We start from the raw sequence: 22106 nt of genomic DNA on the forward strand, positions 1-22106 counted from the left end.
CCAAAGCTTTCAAGGTCAACCCTCCAGGAACAACCCAGGGACTGATTCAAACTGGACATGAATATGGTTATAGGTGATCCAAAACCAGCCACTTGCATTTTTGTATTCAAACACAATTCTCAGCTTAAACTGCTATGAGTCCAACAAAAACACAGAAGATAATTATTTATGCTTTTTGTCAAAGTATCAAAACCACAATAGCTAAAGTAGACCTCTCAATTACTCTGCATACCACCACACTATTTAAATAGAGCTATGGCTCAAGTAATTAATATGATTAATGTTTTTACATTAGACATATTTAAATGCCAGCAGCTAATAGCATAAACAATTTTAAATAACACAGATATTTACATTGATTGAGAAGAATTGCTGTAAGTCATATTTTTGTTTGCTTGGTGTTTAATATAAACTTCTGATTAAGGTTAAAAGTGACTGAACAGTTTTGGAGTGTTTGTTCTAATAAAAAACCCCAAAAAATATAAGCATCACAGAATCACAGAGTATTCTGTGATTCTGTGATGGGAGGGACCCACAAGGATCAAAGTCCAGCTCATGGATATCCCTATCACTTATTATTGCTGCTTACATAAAGAGTTAGCGATCTGCCCAGATCAGAATTAGTTTTCAGCCCCAACAGTACATAGAATTTTACATTTTATCCCATAACAAAGGAAATATTGCTTGTAAAACCCCAACAAAATTATGCTTTTATGATTGAAGAAATAAAGGAAAACTTAACCACAAAAATGACTTCCAATTATCTCAAAAGTAAAAAATAAAAACATCCATATAGAGAGCATCATTTCACAATAAAATATTTTGTTTCCAACTTCAAAAATCTCATACTATTACTTCTAGTAACAACAATTCACTTGATTTCTGTATATTTGGTACACCATAGCAGGTGACATGCAAATCCAAAAGAAAGCATAGCTCAGGAAAGGCCAACAGATTAAGAGATTCTATAACAAAGGGCAGGAATAGTAACAAAGTGACATTTGAAGTCCAATATTTGCACAGAGTGATAATTCATTTTATTTTTATTTTTCTAGCTACATTTCAAAAGTTCATTCTGGTTCTATCAACATTTCCACTCAGCTGAATCTACGGCTGAATGCTTGCTGTTGCTAGGATATAGCCACTACAAGTTGTACACCAAATGCATATAAGCAATAATTGTTTCTTTGCTAAAAAATCAATCAACCTGATGAATTGTAAGCATTTTTGCAACACTTCCAAAAATCTCTAAAATGCCATCTTGCCATATCAGTAATGCTTATGTCTGAAGCAAAGCTACAGTGGTGTTGTTTTGTTTTATTCAGTACCTTGAGACAACAGAATTTTCAATTTTGAAACATAGAAGAGAATGAAAGCTTAAAGTAGAAGCAAGTGGTCGTAGAACCAGAAAAAAGGTGAACATGCAAGTCAAACTGCATAAAGCATTTGAGCTCCCAATTCTCTTTTATCTTTACATTAAAAATGAGCAGGTAACAGAAGAAACAGTGTTTATAATGTCTCACAAAACTTTATCTCCTAGTTCTTCCATGCCAAAAATAAATGCCAGAAATTAGGTATTACAAATCTAGCACAGAGGTAACATGTTCTGTAACTTAGGTTTATTCTCACAGGCAATGAACCTTAAAAAGCATATGTTTAATATACAGTAATTCTTTTACTTTTTAGATAGGCCTGTCTGCCTACCAACTGGGATTATACAAAAATAAACCCCCAGAAATGTAACTGGCAGTGGCCATGCAGCATAAGGGACCACATTCACCCTGAAAACATTCCATACTGGGGCAGTAAGACCTCCTGTTAGCAAAAATGCACTGATGTAGCAAACCAGTAAGCGTGCTTGCACACTGCAAAAAAGATTAGTTATTATTCATTTATTTAAAATTCCTTTTTAATTAGTGGCTTAGAATACCACAAAGCCAGAATTGTATACTCATTTATACCTATCCTAATATGCCGTATGCCTTCACTAAAGCATAATTTTGAAAGATAGTTCCATTCTGAGAACTATAGTCACAGTTCAAGAGTGGTGCTAACAAAATAATGCTATTTAAAAACTAACTAGCAGTAGAATAGCTATAGTCTTGCCAACTGAACTTAATTGGCTAGATAAAACAATTCAAACATTCTTTTACTTGAACTAAGCAACTGTGGTAAAAAAAAATACAAGTCAAAACACAAACCAGACTGATACAATGTAGGGAAGACTTATTTGCTTCCATTTAGCCTTAAAATAAGACTTAATTCTATCACATGAAAAAAAAAAAAAAGAGTTGCCTTGTGTGCATGCTGCTAAAACACACACATTATTAATAAATCATAAAAACTCAAACAAGTGAGTAAAACACACGCTATCCTGGGGAGGATATAGCAACAAGGTGGCTTCATAATTCATGTTTGAATTAATGTTTCTCAAATTTTTTGTCCATCCAGCCCACCTCTGCAATAAAGTGGAGCACACTGTATAGTTATGGCAGCACAGTGGAAACCAACCCACTGCACTTGCCTGACAGCAGCTCCATTAGCAATCTACTCTCAAAAGGAGAAAAATACTTCAATATTGCCTTTTGAAATAGGGAAACTCATTTTTGCTCCTCATTGCATTTAACACCCAGAGCAGTTCTTTGCAGTTGGAATATTTCAGAGGCTTTGAGATAGTGAGCATTTTTCTAATGAGTGATTTCTTTATTGAGTTGTTAAAATGGTTTCAGACTGAAGTGCCTTTTCTACAAAATTAGTAGAATTTAGTAGTCTCACTTACTGTGATTACTGTTAAAAGAAATATGACAAAATCATAAATTACACCTTAACAATAGGGAGTCCAGCCTTAAAAATATTTAGAAGTCCTTGTTCTAGCGCCTTACATGCGCCTTCTTTTTCTGTTCCTATCTGATGTGGTTTGTTTTGCGGTTTTTTCGGTTTTTTCTCTCTGGGCAGAGGTAACAGCAGCACCAGGCTCAGCGAGGGGTGCGGGCAGCACCTCCAGCCCCGGAGCCGCGGCAGGAGCCGCCCGGGCCGGGATGAGAAATGATGGCGGTGCGGCCGGACAACGGTAACCCTGGCAACTGCAACCTGCAATTCCTGCCCAGCCATTGTGGGATTTATTGTGGCAAGGGCCAGAGAGGCCAAGAGTAAAATGAAGCAGAGAACTATGGTGTCTGACACATCTAGTACCACACACTTTAATCATAGCTGGCAGAAATTAATTCAGGAGGAATTTTTGCAAGGGCCCCCCGTACGGCACGTTTTGTTGTTGCTGCCGCCGCTGTTGTTCTAGCCCAAGATAATTTTTAAAAGTTTTTTTGATGTTTAGTACTTCTTCTCTGTAATTATTTGCTGTTAGGAATTTTTTTAGTGACTAACAGACATCTCTAAATTGATGTTTATGAATCAGACTACATTAAGTTTTGGAGGTTTTTCCCTTTAGAGGAGAAACATTCATAGTGTATACCTTCAAGTACTCATACTAAAAGAAAAACATAAGACAACATTCACTACAAAGGTTGATTTTTTTTTCAAGGACGACATTGCCTAACTTATACAGATATTAGCCAGTAAAGAAACTTAACCACATTCCAAGCACAAGAAATGTAAATCAGAAGGGACAAGCTTTGTGCATGTAACTCAATAACCTTTACATGCCACTGATTAATAAAGGTATTTTTTACAACTGCTTTTTCAAACAGCTTGGGTCCAAGCTGCAGCTCAGTATCCTGCAGCAAACAGCAATCAATGAACTGTGATCTAACCAGCCAAAGTAAGCAGTCAAAATCTATTTGCCTCAGATAAGCACTCGCTAGGCTGTGGTCATTGTCTGTGCTAAGGTACCATCCCTGACACAACACAACGTAGCATGAGTGGGCATACAGGTCACCAAAGAATGCCCCTCCTTGCAGCAATACTACTTGTTGAGCAAGAACTTAAATTATCATCCCAGGGGATTTCAAACAGCACCTTTATTTTAATGGTACTGCATCAAAACAGAGGCTCATGTACATTGTGCTTTGAGAGATTGCTTGCAAGGTAAAACTAAGATTCCCTACAGCACTCTTCATACTATTTTTGGCATTAACTACTTCCTACTGAAATATTTATGTTAAAACACGTTTATAGATAGCTTTTAATGGGAAAATCAGCTTCTGTTTTGACTAAAATTATCCATTTCAACTAGTTCCAGGATTTTTCTTGAAAGGCTGCTAAACTGGAAAGAAAGTAGCCTGAAAAATAATTTAACTACCTTTGAAATTAAGTGTCTTTAGACACAGAAAATAATGCACTGTCTCTTTTAAATTCTCAACCTATTGCTTTCCTTTACTTACACTTCCCATCTGTCAACAAGTGCTTGTAATTTTATTACACTGTCCTGTAGTTTATGCAGAGTTGGTATTATTTTACAGAGTTCTGTTAATGGACTGGATAAATGGTAATGCTATTTAAACTAGTCTCCTGCTCCAGCAAACACAGCTGCAACTGTACTACTATTTCTAGGCAAACATCTTGACCTGAACACGCAGTGCTCTCTCAACCCGTCCAAAGAGAAATTGGAGCAGACAGCAAAGGGAAAGCATAGCCGGCCGCTGGCGGCAACCAACTGTGTCCAATCATAATTCATATACAGTGGAACCTCTTTCTTTTATATTGCATTTAGCCTACACAACAAGCATATGTGCTTCTTCACCTGGCATCTCATTTACAGCCAAGGGTCAAATGGTAATTATTATTCACAGAAGCTCAATAGTATGTTGAAACCCCGCAGTGCACACATTGTTTGATTAGCTGTTAAATGCCAAAAATAAATACTGAGCTCAAAACAAAAATATATATATAATTGATCATGTTTTGAGAACTTCATTTCTCCTTACAAAACTATTTATTTTGATGTAAATACATCTAAGCCTATCCAATGATACATATAAAGAACCAAATAACTTTATACTCCTCAAAGGGAACAAGCTACATATTATCTGGAAACTAACCACAAACATTTAACTAACATCAGTGCCTTTGTTGGCCTGGTATTTTTTAATTACAAATTTAGTGCTAAGCAGCTGTAATTTTCTACTACCATTCATATTTTCTTTTAAACATGACTACATTATAACCAGACATTCACTTTCATGGTCTGATCAACAATAACCCTTAGGCAGAGGAAATTTAATACTGTGAAGCCAGTGATCTCTTACTTTCCTCCATATCCACTATGAGCACTTGCGTGCTTTATGTCAAAGGACATTATAGATTTAAAACTGGCATATATCAAATACACAATTCTAAAATAAATATATTCCAATATGATTTTGACTGAAGTGTGTATCCATTTTTTGCCTGCAAAATATGGCTCATTTCTATTATATATGTATCTAGGTATCAACCATTACACTGTAGGTGGAATAATAAACTGACCATAAATACCTTTAATCTCACTCCTGATAGAGGTAATGTCTTTATCCCAGCTGATGGAAATTATAAGAGACTCAACTGTTAATATACAACACAGTATTTGAATATATTATAATATTATAGTAGAGAAAATATTTTTGTTTGTCAGGAAAAAAGCCTTAAGCAGCTTTCTGGCCTAGTCATTTAAGAACTCATTAGATCTACAGGGAATTTCTGGAAACGAAGTATACATCTAAGGCAGTGGAATAAAACAAAATACACAAAAATAAATGTTTACAATAATAGGAGTCATTTTCGGTTTGCTATTGTATATTGCTATAAGGACGAAGAAAATAACTATTATTTCACAATAGTAAAATAAAAATCAACTAAAAATAAAAGCATCACATTTGTTCTCAAACATAATTCCATATACTAAAGTGAAACAAGAGGAATCCTGCTTTCCTCCGACTTGACTTTTCTTTTTCCAAGCACACAAGTGATGAAACCCAGTATAAACTAGCAATTTCAACAGCAGAAAGCTCACTTGGAGCCTGAAGGAATGTATCAAACATATCCAAATTAAAACAGACTGAACTGGTACAACCTTGTAAAAGCCTACTTAAGCATGTCATGTGTTATCCCTTCCATAACACATATTGTAAGTTAAAGATATCTTACAATTTAATTTTTTCAAATAAAGCCTATTCTAAACTTTATTTCACATTTCAACTGTACCACAATTAAGCAGCTTATTAGAAAGGACAATGGGCCAAACCATGTATTTTAAAATATTGCCTACAGTAAAACATTATCAAACCAAGTAATACAATCAAAACAAAGAAGTCGTTTCTCAATTCATTGTCATTTTGATTTAAAGTAAACCATTTAATCATTTTTTTCTTCCCAGAGCTTGAGTTACTCGCTTTGTTTTCCTCTGTTGAGGGACACAGGAGAGACTTCTCTACAGACCTAGCATTTGCCAATGCCATCATTTTTCTGGCCAAGTGTGTATAACCACAAAAGCAGAACATTACAAAGCCTAAGTGCTTATACAGTGCTGCATCTTTGGGTCAGAATCTCCACAGGCACTTTTTAGCTCTTTTAACACAGAAACAATTTTAAAAACCCAAACAGGAGAAAAGGAAAATCAAAAGTGCTTTCTGAAAAACTTCCTTACAGAAGTGGGAATAAATGACAATATTCTCATACAAGTATCAGTATATGACCCAGATGCAAAATAGAATTTTAAAAAAAAACTTGCAAAGTAGTGAAAGAAAGTACTCAGCTTAAACAAAATACCAATGTTCCAAAACACATTTTAGCCCGATGTGAGGCAAAAGATAAAAATTCCAATGCAAGACAGAATAACAGACCAACTTCAAATTTTCCCAAATAATAGTTATTGGACCGTGCCTACTTACAGTCTGTATAACTTCGGAGTCCCCAGAAAGAGCAGCTCAGAAAGCAACTGGAGGTTATTTCTGTTTAGACGCCTTTGGAAAGAAAAAGAAAAAGTTGTGTTAAATTACAAATGCTACAGCAATGCAATGCAACCACTTTGAGTTGGAATCCCAGGGCTGCAACAAGTTGATTTTAAAGACCAGAAAGGTCCATTAGCGGAGACATGGTCCAGTAGTAAATTTACCATGGACTAATTACATTTTCTGGTTTCCCCCAACAGACCATATTACCTATTTTATGAAAGATTTTGAATCTCTGCAGTGTGAACCAATCACTAAGTCAGGACTCCATCCTGCATAAACTACATGAAAGCTAAAAATATAAAATCAGCAGTGCAAATTCAATTCCCTACCAAATCTATGTTCCTCTTAGTATAATAGAGCAGATAGACATTTTGTAACCATGAAAAGGTTCAAGGGAGCATGTATCAAATGTATACACTTTCAGTAAACAAGATAATATTATGTCTAACAATCCATATAACCCATTTATATAAATTTCAAAAAGCAAAGGAAGCTGTTACAGAAACCCTAATCAAATAGAAGTCAAAAAACCCCAGGGAGTCACAGCTTATATTCGGCATTACAAGGAGGTTTTTTCATGCAGCTTCTTCTCTTTAACTGTAAAGATAGGAACTTTGAGGAAGCTAATTTTTTAAAAAAAATAGAACTTGATCAGTTGTACATAAGACAGTGTACAGCAGAAGAAATTGCAAGTGAAAACTGGAAGGTGCCCATTTGTCTGTGAAGATTCTCACTGAGCATGCTGGCCAGGGTCACAGCTGCTCAAACTGAGGTGACAAGATCAAAGCCCTCTGTATTGTACCCACAAACAACAGAACAACCACTAGTCAAGGTAAATATATTCTATCCTCATGGTTTTTTCTAAACATATGATGCAGATTATTCTTTCTACTGTGTGTGACAGCCCTGGAACATACAGTCATCCCAGTCAAGAAGTCAAGCTCAAAACAGGCTTTTGGTTGTTTTTAACAAATGCATCCACCACATGTGGCACCTGCCATTCAAGCAAAGCAACCGACTAGAAAAAACTGTTGTGTCCCATAAAATTTATCACAGGCCACACTTTGCAATGCATGATCCCTCAATAATTCAGGGCACTCACAGAAACCAGATTGCATGGGACTACCTGATATATACATATATATGCATATATATATATATATATAGATATATATAAATATAATCATAACAATGGTTACACAACATCTATAAACTGCTATCAACACGTTCCACAAGCTGAAAAAATACACTAGGCATCAGTCTTGAAAAATTAAGTTTTAGAATTTCATAAAGGCTCAAATTTTCATGTTTAGCCAAATAATTAGGACTGTTTAGCCTCTCTGAGCTAATTTCTCATGAAACATTGTTCCATATAATGGTCTTTCCAATTTAAAGGTTTTTCCAGTTATTCCCATGTAGATAAATAGAGACATTCAAATTCAAATTTTACATAACTCCATGGTTTAGTTCAGTTAGTTTTTCCTCCCTTAAAGCTCAATGTGACTACTGATGAGAGTGAAATAATCTGAGAAATATTTTTATGCACACAGAGGGTTGCTGCCACACTTCAAATCATAAGCAAGCAGTCAGCTACTTGAGTTCTAGATATCCATAATTCTCCAGTGTTAATTTCAGGTTCTGTTCTGTTGGTCAAGCATCAGAAATCCTGATTTCTCTAAGCAGAAGAAACCTTAATCATACATTTAGTGATTTAAAAAAACTAAGAGTGAAGGAATCAAAAAATGTAAGACTACACTACTGGGATAAGAGAGGAGAGAGACAATGTGTTCTAATAATTAGGAAAAAAAAATCTTAATCCAGCAACAACAAAAAAAATCTAGACTGCGATCTTGCAAGTCACATGTCCAAATCAGTAAACCAAAAAATTTCTATATAAAACAAAGAGCTATAATTTAATGACTACTGGAAGATTTCTGATTTGAACATTACTTAAAAAGAAACCTATCCCAACATAAATAGAAGAAAGTGATACATTTTACTATTTCTGCATCTACTGCATTCTCAAAATAAAATCATTGATAAATTTACTAAAGGTCAGAAAATATCTATTTATGTATAAAAGTATATGCCAAGTCTACAAAACTTAGTTTAAAACAATTGTTTTCTACTTAAGTTACATTTGTAGTCCAACGAGATTTTGAAAATCAAACAAACGTAGAAAAGAGTAAGTAAAAAAAGAATTTTGTTCACTGCTTCTCTTAGTTAAATAGAGACTTAAACCTGTACGTCCATTTTCAGAGATCCAAAATTACATGGAAAAGCATGTAGGGTAAAGACTAAAAAGTGAGTTTCTAATCAGTTTTTCAGAACAAAAATCTCTGTTGATACTTTGTAATAAATCTAGTAAGTTCGGACACTAGACAATGATGAACTGTTACTGAAAGGGCAATGAAATTACTCAGTATCTGTATTTTTATAGAAGTTTCATTACATAAAAGCCTCTCTAGTACAATGACAATATTGATCATCAAATTCATCAGGCAGGCTGCCTTTCACTAAATGCAAGAACAACCTCACAGGGACACACTGGATCACTCAGAAGGGTATTTCACTGGCAAAATACTTGCTCTGCTATTTAACATCTTACACAAAGAGTTAACACCTTCAGTCAGGAGTTTCTGTTATTACCTGTACTTCACATACCCCACACAGTTGAGTACACCTTTAACATACTGATGCATCTGCCACTCTACAGACTTCAAATCTAAGTTATGGACAATAAATCAAGTTGTAGTAATTAAACTAGCAATAAACAGCACTACTCTCACGTCTCACCAGTTTCTACCCTGTGAGCTTGGAATTTCAAATTAGTGTTTCAACACACGATTTTACTTTGACATTCAGAAGACTAAAATATTTGTTCTTTGAGCACTACACAGATTGAGGGAATACACAAATTACTGATCCCTTATGAATCTTGCATTTTGCATCTTCTACTTTGAATAGCTTTATCCCACTCACTGAATATTCTTTTAGAACTAAGCTTTCTCTACCAAAAAGTTGACTATTCCTTATTGCTTGTGACCAAGAAGATAAAACATAACTAATTTTCATAAAGGCAATAATGGGAAATACATCAAATACTTCAAAAAGATACTTAAGCTACTCTTTACACCTAACAAGTCATAGCAGATGCTTTTAAAAGAGTCAATTTGCTGCGTTTTCTATATGGAGATTTTATGAACTAGACTTCATTGAAATACATTTTTCAAGACAACAGTAGGTAGTTCTGTCTATAAAAATGACATGAAAATGTAAGTAAATGGGAAAAAAGTATGCAGAGCAAGTCTGAAACAACAGCCTGGTATCACAGTACACAACAGTCTCCCATTCAACAGTCACCATGAAGAGTTTCTAATCTTTGGAAAGAGCCACACAAGGAGTCCAGAAAATACATTACTATTTAAAATGGTTCACTGTTTTACATAGTTCCCCAACAGTTCCACTTTTTCAGGTGACCTGATGCTTCATTTTGTCTGAAATAATACCTATTCAGTACACACAAACATGCTGAAACAAGAGTGAGTGAAAAAGATCCCCCTTCTCTCGAGCTGAAACCCAAGGTAAGCACAGTGGATCATGGAATCCAAGACTGTAGGTTTTAAAGAACTACAGCTACTTAGAGTAAAAACAACCATAAACATTCCACATCATCTTCTTTCCATGTTTTCATGGCAGCAGACACTTAGCACAGTTACCTAGCAGGCTGTTTTCCCTGGGACAATGCAAGAAGAGAAATTTCAGTTTCACCAACTGAACTGCTCTCCCAGAACTGACACGGAGCTCAAAGTGAAGCTCTGAAGAAACAGTGATGAGATATTCTATACTGTGACTATTCAGTTTTCCAACTGAGATACAAATATTTGTGTTTCTCAAGGAGAGAGCTCAGAGAAAATGAACCATTAGTGGTGAAAGCAACAGAAAATGTACTGAAGAATCTCTAACATTGTAACAAATTGTGAAGTCCTTTGGTAGTGTCCAGAAATAAACAGATGAGGCACCATTATATTATAATTCTTTCAGGTTGCAATTCAAATATCCTTTTTTTTCTTTTGTTGCTGAATGGATCTTTAAAAAGAGATTGGGCAAACTTACACAGATGAATTTTTGAGCTCTTCACAATAAATTCAAGTAATGTCCACACACTACCTAAAGTATACAAAGTATTTCAAATACTTCAGTTTAAAACTCCCAGAGGTCAGTCTTCTAGACACAGTAAAAAAGCATCGCCAAAGTAAAATTATGGTATAATTATATGAAAGTATTTAAGGACAAAGAAAAAATACCTTTCACAAATGAGCAGGTGAAAATACTCATTAAATGAAGCTCAATGCCAACAGGCAGATAAAAAGTAAGACCTGACAAAGAATAAATAACTTTTTGAAGCAGACAACATTAAAGTAAGCAAAAAAAAATCTGGCTTGATTTGAGCTAGTGGTTCTGAACAACAGGTTATTTTAGTTGAAATTGGTATATATCTGAGTTTTACTTGTCTTCTGCATGCAGCCAGAGTACACGACAGTGATGACAGACAGAGGCTGGAGGGAGAGCACACTGTGCTCCCAGTAGTAACATGTCCTAACCCACTGAAGTCTGGCCATGCCACAAATCCATCCTGATGCGTCTCTCAAGTTTTCATGCCACAATAACTATGATCCAGTAGCAATCATGCATGGAGGAGGAAGGGAGGAAAAAAAAATCTTGATTGCACTGGGTACAATGTAATCATCTGCAATTGCTATAATTCACACCCATTTGTTTCAGACTTGTTACAGCCTTCACTGTAACTTGTTTCTGATCCCCCTGTAACAACTACATCCAGCCAGAGAAGCTGTAGGAGGCTGTAGAGCCTCTGTGGGAAAATGAGCTGTCCCAGTGCTTGGGTGCCCTCACAGGGAAGAAGTTTTGCCCTTACGTGCAGTTACACTCCCCACTTGGATCTATGCTTGTTTGCCACCACAGCAATGAGCCTGGCTTGAGGTTTTTCATAACCACCTCACAACTACTGGAAGGCTGCCCTTTTGTCCCACCTAAGTAAGCTTCAAATGGATTTCAGTTCAAGTTGATGCAATTCTACCCATAGACCCTGTAGGACAAAAAAATAACTTGAGAGCTGACTGAAGTTAAAAGTTGTTTCAATAAGTTATAAATCAGTTGTTCTCTTTAATTAGATACAGCCTATCCCATTGAGTGCACAGAGAATGAGTCTTCCAAAACACTAAATACAGGACAGATGCATTTTATCATTTTATCCCACCACTACTGCTTCAGGAAAATAATTGAATGCTTCCAACTCACAAAGATTATTGACAGTAGAATTCATTATTTTTCATTCCTCCTTCAAAGTTAGCCTAGAGAAGTAAATACATTATCTGTAGATTGTAGCACACAGCACCATACAGCTTAGGAATTGCATTCTTCAAAGGAGCATATTCACACCTTCTGTTTGTCAGCAGAGGAAATAACTATTACATCCATTTAACAGCTCAGTGAAGCTCATTTGCAAAAGATACATACACTTTCAAAGAATAAGAGCCTGTTTACATTACATTTCAATTTAAAATGGAAGAACACGTCAGTAATCAAACCTCTGCATGTTCACACAGGAGCACTTTCTACCCACAACTGAGCCCACAAGGCTCCTTAAGTAGTTCCAAGATGTTACAAGGATATGCATCCTCTGAGAACATCAGTTCAGGCTTTATGAGCTCAGAAAATACAGAAGCCACCTACAAAATTATCCAAGTACTTCAAAAGAGAAAGCTAGTACACAACACCCAAATCATTCCCATGGGCTGGTTTAAGTATGATGTCCAAAAATTTTACTCTAATATATGGAGTTAGAATAACAGACATCAGAATAAGTGATTCCTACTGCCTCAACAGAGAAATTACAGACTTAACTTAGACTTCCATCTGAAAGGAAGGCAAATCACTACTTTCCTACAAAAACACTGTGCTATATCTGCCAGAGGCAGAAAATATTTGTGCATCCATGTCCAAAGCCACAATCTGCTGAACTTCAACACATCTGGCAACTGCTGTCTCTGAATGTGACTTGCATGTCATCAAGTGAGAGGAAAGCCCAAGAACTAAGAGCTAAGCAAAAGATTGTGCCAGTTTTTCCATTAAGAATTCTCTGCAAAGACAATTTCTCTAGTCAAACTACTCATAATCTCATTAAGCCTAACAATATCAAGTTCACCAACCACATGAGTAAAAACTGGAATCTGAGAAGTTCAAGGCTGTTCTTACAGCATTTGGATGTCCAAGGTTTTCCCCAGGTCAAGAACCACTTAAGCAGGACTCCACTTTCCAGGCTAAATAGTGACTAGCTAAAAAAGGCATCTAAGTTATTCCCCATTTAATTTCAAATATAAATTAGATATTTGTTTCAGTAAGAAAAAAAAATTCTGAACAGTAGCAGGACACTACTGCAAACTCAGTGTCTTATTTGTGTTGGAAGCAGTGAAAAGTACTTCTCAACTACAGCATTACATTAAACCCAGTGCATGCTACTTGAAACCTAAGGTATTTTCTGTCCTTCATTTTCTTCTCCCATGAGTTTGATGTCAAGTCCAAAACTACCACACTCCTCTCCTACCCCAATCAATTCTCCCTACATTATGCAGAACAGTATTTTGTGCTGTCAAGAGTCTGTACTCACTTTCCCTTTTTAAAGCATTTTTTTTTCACTATGAAGACAGACATTAAGGCTGCTGTTTTCTGTATTCCTTACTGTTTCAACAGAAAAGAAATTTCTATAAATATTTAGTTATTATTTTTATTAATTCTGCCTACAGCACTAAAAAGCATGAAAAACACAGTAAAAGCCAGGAAACTGCAAGCTAGGAAGCTTCATCTCAATGCCTGAGAAGGCAACTGGGCAAAATATTTCTACTTCTATTTTAGACACAGTAAGGACACAATGATGACTGGGAATGGTCAGTACAGATTTAACATTGAGAAAATGATGTCTGACCAGCCTGGTAGCCTCCTACAACGAATAAGGAATGTGGCAGATGAGGGGAAGGCAGTGGATGTAACTTCAGTAAAGGTTCTGACACTGCCATTCATAATGGTTGTCCTCACAGACAAAGTGATAGAGTACAGGCTACAAAAGCAGATGGTGAGGGGGACTGAAAGGTGCCAAAAGTGCCAAGTTCAAAGAGCTGTGGTCAGGGGCACAAAGTCCATTTGGAGAACATTCACAAGTTATGTACTCCAGGGGTCAGCAATGGAACCAGTACTGTTCAAAACTGCATTCACAACCTGGAAGATGGGACACACTGCACCCTCAGTGTATTTGCAGATGTTACAAAACTGGACAGAATGACTGATGCACTAAGTCTGTGCACTGCCTGAAAGTAACACAAACAGGCTGGAGTATTGCTTGAAAAAGAAACTTAGGAAGGGCAACAAAAAGGAAATGGAAAGCCCTGAACCCAGAGAAGAGTAACTCCATACACCAGCACACACTGAAGAACCACCAGTTGGAAGAACCACCACAGAGAACAGCCTAGGGGGCAGGTGAACAAGAAATTCAAATGAAGCCACCACAGTGCCCTTGCACAGAGGACCAACAGCATCCTGGGCTGTAATCATAAGATTGTTGCCAGCAGGTCAAGGCATGTGGTCCTTCCCCTAAAATCAGCACTGGTGAGACATCTCTGGGAGAGCTGTGCCCAGTGCTGGAGTCCCCACCACAAGAGACTGGACCAAGTCCAGGGAAGAACTGCTAAAATGACAAAGGAGGCAGATTGAAGCACCTGTCACATTGGAGGAAGCTGAGAGAGCTGGGACTGTTTAGCCTGAGGAGGAAAAGTCTCAGAGATATCTCAATGTGTATAAATACTTGATGTGTACAAATAAGTGATCTGATTCCATCCCAAGCAAGGAAAACTGAGCCAGACTCTTCTCAGCAGTGCACAGTGAAAGGACAAGAGGCAATGGGTAGAAATCAAAGTACAGGAAAACTGTATTTCAACTTAAGAAAAGTGACTGTGAGGGCGGTCACACACTGGAACAGGCTGCACAGAGAGGCTGCACACTCTCCATTGTGGAGAGATTCAACACCCAGCTGGAAACAGCCTTCAGACACCTGCTCGGATGGACCTTGAGCTAATCGGTAGCAAGGGATTAGACAATCTACAGAGACTTCTTCAAGCCTCCACAATCTTGTGAAGCTCACTCATGGGATTCTATTCTACAAAGTACACTAGAAAGAAGGAAACAGAAGTTATAAAACACACTACATGTTTAAAACATGTTACTCCATAGAGTAACAGAGGTTCAAGTATCAGATGAAACAAGAATGATTTTGACAATACCTGGGATTACTTCCAAGAAAGCAAAACAAAAAAAAAAGAAAAGAAAGAGGGGAGGGGAAGCTGATCTAGTAGGCTGAATTTAGCTAGGGTTTGACCAGATTGTTTCGAAAGACAAGAAAGGCCTGCAGATAGTCCTGATAGGCTTGTAACTGTCTTTATGGCATGAAGTTACCACAGTAAATTTTCACTCAAGTATTTTTCTAGAGCACCTATACAGACATCCTGCCAAACTAAATCAGAATGGCTGGTGCACCTTAAAAAATGAAGGGAGACTTTACCATGTTGTATTTGACTAACAGTCTAGACTATTATTAAAGACAAGCCAGCACAATGAGCATATACTATGAAAGAAAGTAGGAAAATAAAATGTTTCTTCTGATGAAGTTTCAACCAGGCTCTTCATAGTAAATGAGGTAACATAACAGTATGAGTCACTGAACTTGCAGCCAGATCTCTCACACATTCTGGAGTTTATCTGTAAGACTCCAGATAGAAGTGTGGTTTCTGCAATCAAAATATGGAGCATCTTAGATAATCTTTTAAATATGCTATATTAAAATGTAATAAGTCAATTTTCACCTGTGGCCACTTAATATTAAATCAGCATTTAAAAAAATATTGAACTCACTCTGCAAGAAATAAATGATTTTTAAATAGTAAAACTAAAATGTGTAGCTTTAAGTTTAATATCAGTGATCTACAGAATCCATTTAAAATAGCTTCTGAACAAAAAACACCATTTGAAACAAAAACATTGGCACAACAGCTCTGCAAAATCAAATCTAGCTTCACCATTTTGCAACAGTGCAAATTACCCATTTCAGAGGTAGCAAGAAAGAAGAGCATCCAGCAAACAATGCCACAAAGGATGAGCACAAAACAGATGTGGGAAAAATAAACAGCCTTCCTGCCCTGGAATTTGTAAAAAGGTCTGCAAAGAGCAAACAGGACTTCTCACTGCAATTTGACTTCGGGACCCATAAAAGGAGTCCCATGAGAAAAGACACTCAGATGAATAAAATATAATAAAAATAAATAGTAGGCATTGACAAGTCTTCTAAAAGAACATTGCGCTCAGAATTAGTTTTATCAAGTATTTTGTAGTGTTCTGTAATCAAAATGTAGCTATAATTTAATTTTTTAAAAAACCATTGGAACACTGCGTCTTTTTATATACTGTCTTCAAAAACAGCCATTGTCTCTGATTCAACAGACATTTTTAAAGAAGAGATTTGATATTGCTTTCAAAAGCCTGCTAATACCAAATAACTACAGCAGTATTTTTTAATTTTGTTTAAGAAACTATTAATACACAAGGCCTGTATAATTCGTAGTCCCACATTCCACTGGTAAGTGATTAACACCGCAGGCTTCGTGGTCTCCTCCCCATTCTAAGAGGAAGAACGTGCAGTGCATTGCCCTTAAACTATGTACGACTAGCTAAAAGGAGGATTTCTCACATCCATGATTAACAAGGAATAACTGTTCACCCCCTTCAGGGCTGTTCAAAACCAGGTCTCTCTACCTGAGCTCATTATTCTTCCCTTACCTATGACACACCTGTGTGAAGGAATTAACTCTTCAAATGCTCACAGACTGAAGCCACACAGGTGATTAAGTACCAAGGGCACAGCGAGGAGACAAGTGTAACATCAAGCAGCCTTAAAAAGCAAGGACATGAATAATCCCACGGGTTTTAGGCAGTCAAACCTAGACTTCCCCAGCAGCCGTAGTCAGAACTGCCCAGAATGTGCCCCAAACGAAAAAAAAATAGTTCTCAGACTCCAGTAAGGAACTTGCCCACCACAATGAAGACCAGCATTCAGTGAGAAAAGAAACTCGAGACTAACTTTCAGTTAAAGAGCTAAGAACTCAATCTAAAACTTCAGTACAACTTCTATACTATATAACACAAGGTCTTATCCCTAAAAAATTGATTTCATTGACACACTTTATAACCTCATAAGATGAAATATTGCTCATTTATCAGCTGTGCTTTTAGGAGTGATAGCGATAGAAATGATTCCTGGAATAGTGGTTCTACTGCCAACACAGAATTTTTGCCAGGGATCCTAAAACTCCACATTAGCCTTCACAGCTAAGTGTCTGTAAGTTGGGGGGGGCGGAAGTCATATTTTTCTTCAACCTAAAAACCAAAACTGCATCATAAAAACAGATGACATTCAACATTTTTTCCCAGAATTACCTGCTGCTAAATTTTGCTCATATAGCTTCACAGAAGTGAAATCTAAGATTTTTAGCACTTCTGTAACTGAAAAGACTATATGCTATCAGTTTCAAAACTCAGGAAAAAAAAAAGTTCAGCCCAAGCCTGCTTATCCAAGGATTAATTTATTGATGCAGCTCACATTTAAAGACTCAGAGAAAATATTGCCATTCCTCTCTTAAAAGTGTTTTCCTACTTGGAATTTACATTTTATTGATAGAGTTAGTCAATTTGAAATAAAACTGCAATCTTATGCCTCACATCAATACAGAACAAAATATTAGCACATAGGTTTATTTTAATCTCTGGACAGCGTGGTTTTTTTCCCCATCAGTGATTCAGTAAGTCTGCACCCTAAGAAACAGCATGCATATAATATAGCCCTTTTCTAGACTAGACAGGAAGGGTACTATTTGTTCATCTAGTCCATTTTGAAGCAGCTGTTAAAGCCCTTGATAAATGCCCAGGCCTCCTGGGCAGTTATGCCCAAGACAAACTGTATTTGTCTTCACCCTAGATGAAACATTTCACTTCTTAGTCTACCCTGCAATGCATGACTTTGTGAGAGGAGATGCTCTGTAACACCCCATACATTCAGAGATCACAAAAACTCCCAAGTCAGTTTTGATTTTGTAATTTCAAAACCTACTAATGCAGTGTAATAGTTTACCACATTTATCTGACTAAAGCTAGAGCTCAAATGGATAACTCTAACCCTGCAATACACGAATACAACTAAACCCCACTTTATTTTACTGGAGCCCATTTAATATTTTTGACAAGATGATCTTCTTTGTATTGAGGCTATAATTAAACCCATGCTGCAGATGAAGCTGCATACAGTAATTTCACATACCAATTTGTATCCTGTAAAGAAATCCACCTAGTACTACAGTTTGTTTACTAAGTAGAAAGAACTTTTTCTTGAAGCTATGTAGCTGAAATATACTTTTCCTTCTATGCTATGGCACATCTGTAAGTTTCAAATTGTTCACCCACAGCATGTACAAAACAATACTGACTTTCAGTACTACTCAAACACTCATAAGTACACACCTAAGTAAGTGGTCTCTTCATGTTAACTTTGAATAACTTGTTTTAATGCATTCATGGAGAGAGAGCCCAAATAAATGGCAAGTAGGGACAATTCCTCAGTTTGTCATTTTAGAACAGAGTTGCAAAAATTTAGAAAAATCAACAAACCCTAACAAAACATTTAATTCTTGAAATATTTCATGAAAATTGAAATATTGCATCAGTATGCATTGTAAGAAACATGAAAATACAATGGGTAGATTTCAGTTTAAAAGCTCCTTCATGTACCAGCTTGATGTTCAGCATTCTTTTCTTGAACTCATGACTGCAGCTTACTCACGTCATGTAGCTCAGAGGAGCTGTTTTTTGGGGAGGTATGGTGGGGGTATTTAGCTCAGGCACCAACTCAGAAGTTAAAGTTACTCCTTTGAGAGTAACAGTTCATCTACACAACAGTTTCAGCAGAAATAGGTTTGGTGGGGGGACTGGTGGCTTATTTCCTTTGTTTATGGGGTGTTGGGTTGTTTTTTTCCCCAGAGTTTGCATTTTAAGTTTACACAGGTAACACTTTAAATGGATACTTTAAAAGTAAAATTTGCTAATTCGAGTATCAAAAACAGGGAGGCTTGGCCTGGAAATTTTTTAGGCCTCACAAGTAACCTTTCTCACAGGAATAATCAGTGAGACTAGTCATGCAAACCAAGTTATTCACATGGTAAATGCAGAATCAGACTCTAAATTAGCATTTTAGGGACATACTGCTCCCTCAATGGATTATTCATAAATACAGGAAGAAAAAAAGTGAGTAGTGTTGAAACTGTTGCTGTAAACCCCTCCTATTCTGACATTTTTTCCTTGTCATAGCCCTAGCATAATACGAGCTGAAATCCCGACTACTAGACTAAAAAAACATATTTGGAAAAAGTATGATTGAAAAGTTCTTATCAGCCGATTTTTTTTTTTATAAATGAAAAGGTAACTGCTCTTCTCTGTAAACATGTGAAGAGTATATTTAGCCCTCAAAAACCTGACAACTCTCTATTTCTAGACTACATAGAACTGTAAAGACATTTTAGATTTAAGTAGCTTCTTACAGAACTGGTTGAGCAACCTATGGCCGCTGTCTTCAACAAAATTTTATACTTCCCTCCAAATGACAATAACTTGTAAAAACACTGGCATATTTTGAGAAGTATTTGCAACACTAGAGAATGAGGTGAACTTGGGGATAACAATGGCCTACACTTACTAAAAATTATTGTTAAAGCTGTGTCTAACAGTATCAGTTTTCATAAAGTGAAAACTTTCAGTTTATCCTCATCTGGCTGTCTTAATATACTATTTCAACTAGAATAAACATCACACCCAAGATGACAGCTTTATGAAGAAAGAAGAAACAAGTTTTTGATTTCACATTCTCATAGGAAACTTTCAAAAAGTTTTGTCCCCCATAATAAGCAGTGGTCTCTGGATATCCATGAGTGTTGTGAAAATCCTCCATGTCTTGACGCTTTCTGTCTTACTGCCATGAAAGACATTGAAAACCACTGCTGACACATGGCTGTGGTCTCTGTAAGAAACCCTCAGAGGCCACATCCAACCCTCTCTCTAGGGCACTTGCCATTTACTGAAGAGCCACACACTCTTTAGAGGCTCTGCTAAAGAACATGGGCTCATATAAGTTATAGATAATAAAGAAAGTCCTGCAGATGTTAAATACTGTAATTATTGCAGATGTCAAGACTGTAATTAGTCCAGGAGTTTTTGCATGGCTTCAGAATGTACTCAAAGGTACAAGGTGTCCCAACTGAACTTCAGTGCACACAGCCCATTTCTCAGTCAAAGAGGGTTGTTTCAGCAGACAGAACATCTACACAACAAAACAGACCATGCAATTTTTCTGTTCACTATTCAGTCTGTGAAAAAAATCATATTTGTGGCAGACAAGCCAGTTCAGGCAGTGCTGTACAAAACTGGCTTGGACTGGAGCCTTAAGAGCTCAGCCCTTAAGAGCCTTCAAAGCTGTCAGAGACTGGAACTCAGTGAACACTGCAGTGTAGAGCCATTTATTTGACTTGAAGACTTCTCCCAGAAGTATCCATCTAAAAGGCTTACAGCAATATCAACTGCACCAGTGTTTCTCTAGCTACTACAGTTTCCACAAACCTAAAACTTACTAAGTTGCTAATTTCCACCTTGTTTTTCCTTCCTGTTTCTTAAGTAGCTGGTGTAGGCAGACAATAGTTTATTGCAAAGGAAAACTTTTACTTTAATTCAGGCTGCTGTAATAATAATCACTTTTTACAGTAGTATTTACTGCAGCCTTGGGTTTCATTGCACTTGTACAATTACACTGGTGTGACACAAATTCCTATTGTGGAGTGTAATAGGTCTGTAGGTCAGAAATAGCCTTGTGTACATACTAATTTACATGTTGTACTAAAGATATGTTATTTTATTAATTTATAGGAGAAACCACCTGGCAGATTTTTATGGGTTTAATAAAATTAAATCTTAAGCAGATATCTTCTGAAGAAGTCAAAAGTTTCTCCTCTCTGAGATGAATTTTGCAAAGCATTTCAGGTCCTCCCTTCCATTAAAAAGAGCAGAGGATATCCAGCATTTTGAATTATCAGACCTATAAGTGAGCATTCCCAAGTAACTCATTAACCAACCAAACAGTTCCTTGGAAATCAGAGTTACTGGTCTAAAAACAAAAATTCAACTGAGACTGCAGTTAAAAACAAACAAAAAAGGCAAAGAAACAAACAAAAAGCCACCACCCAAACAAACAAACCCCCAGCACTTCACTTAGAGAGATGGGCATTTCTTTTTTCCCAGTGAGAAACTACTGTGAAAGTCTGTTGTTCACATTGAAGAGTACTGAAGAACAGGAAATATCTTTTAAAATTAAGCCTGCAGACACTAGCGCAAGATATTTCAACATAAGCAGTGTTACATGTAAACAATCTTATGAATTAAATTGAGCTGTTTTAAACTGCCCTGAAGTTCTCTTACACCCTCTGCTTGCATGCTAAAAGGTCTGTATCAGGTATTCTTTGACAGCAGCTTGGCACATTACACTTGGAGTGCGAATGTGACACCCTACACTCACACACTGGAAAAAAAAAAAATAAAAAGCTTTAAAGTGCTTGCTATTTAATGTATAAAAGAAAATACTTGAATGAAGTACCCACAGGTTTCCTGAGAAATCATTTTGGATTTCAAAATCCCAAGGAGATGAATTGGCTGTCAGATAACAATGTGCCTTCATCAGATGGACTTGGCAGTTGTAAACAAGAAGAATTTTTTCAGCTTTTCCCCACAAATATGAAATATTTGCTCTTAGCCAACAGCTGGGGCAGTTTACAGACACCCTGCATATATATTCAAATTACAAGTCACCCACACACCTAACATGGACTGAATTCCAGCAAACTAAAGAAACTGACAAGTGTTGGAGCAGATGTAATATAACTCTGAAGACAAAACAATCTGACTTTGTAGTTAGATAAAAAACTAAGTTTTCAGATAGCATAGTTTGCCTGCTGAAGGGTGAACAAATATAACCCACAAAGTATCCAAAAGTATCAAAATTTCTCTTCAAAA

General features: G+C 36.6%; 1 protein-coding gene across 5 annotated transcripts in view; it reads right to left on the bottom strand.

Annotated features, from left to right (window-relative positions):
- SLIT2 (slit guidance ligand 2) overlaps positions 1-22106 on the bottom strand; it is a 255843-nt gene that overhangs the window by 228312 nt on the left and 5425 nt on the right. For all 5 annotated transcript variants that reach the window (XM_054294159.1, XM_054294145.1, XM_054294144.1 and 2 more), the window contains exon 4: positions 6822-6893. In XM_054294159.1, coding sequence (XP_054150134.1) covers positions 6822-6893 — 72 coding nt within the window. The remainder of the gene's footprint in view (positions 1-6821; positions 6894-22106) is intronic.

Source organism: Melozone crissalis, unplaced genomic scaffold (genome assembly GCF_028551555.1).
Source record: "Melozone crissalis strain CALT ecotype California unplaced genomic scaffold, PUWL_Pcris_2 ptg000006l_1, whole genome shotgun sequence".
Lineage (NCBI taxonomy): Eukaryota > Metazoa > Chordata > Aves > Passeriformes > Passerellidae > Melozone > Melozone crissalis.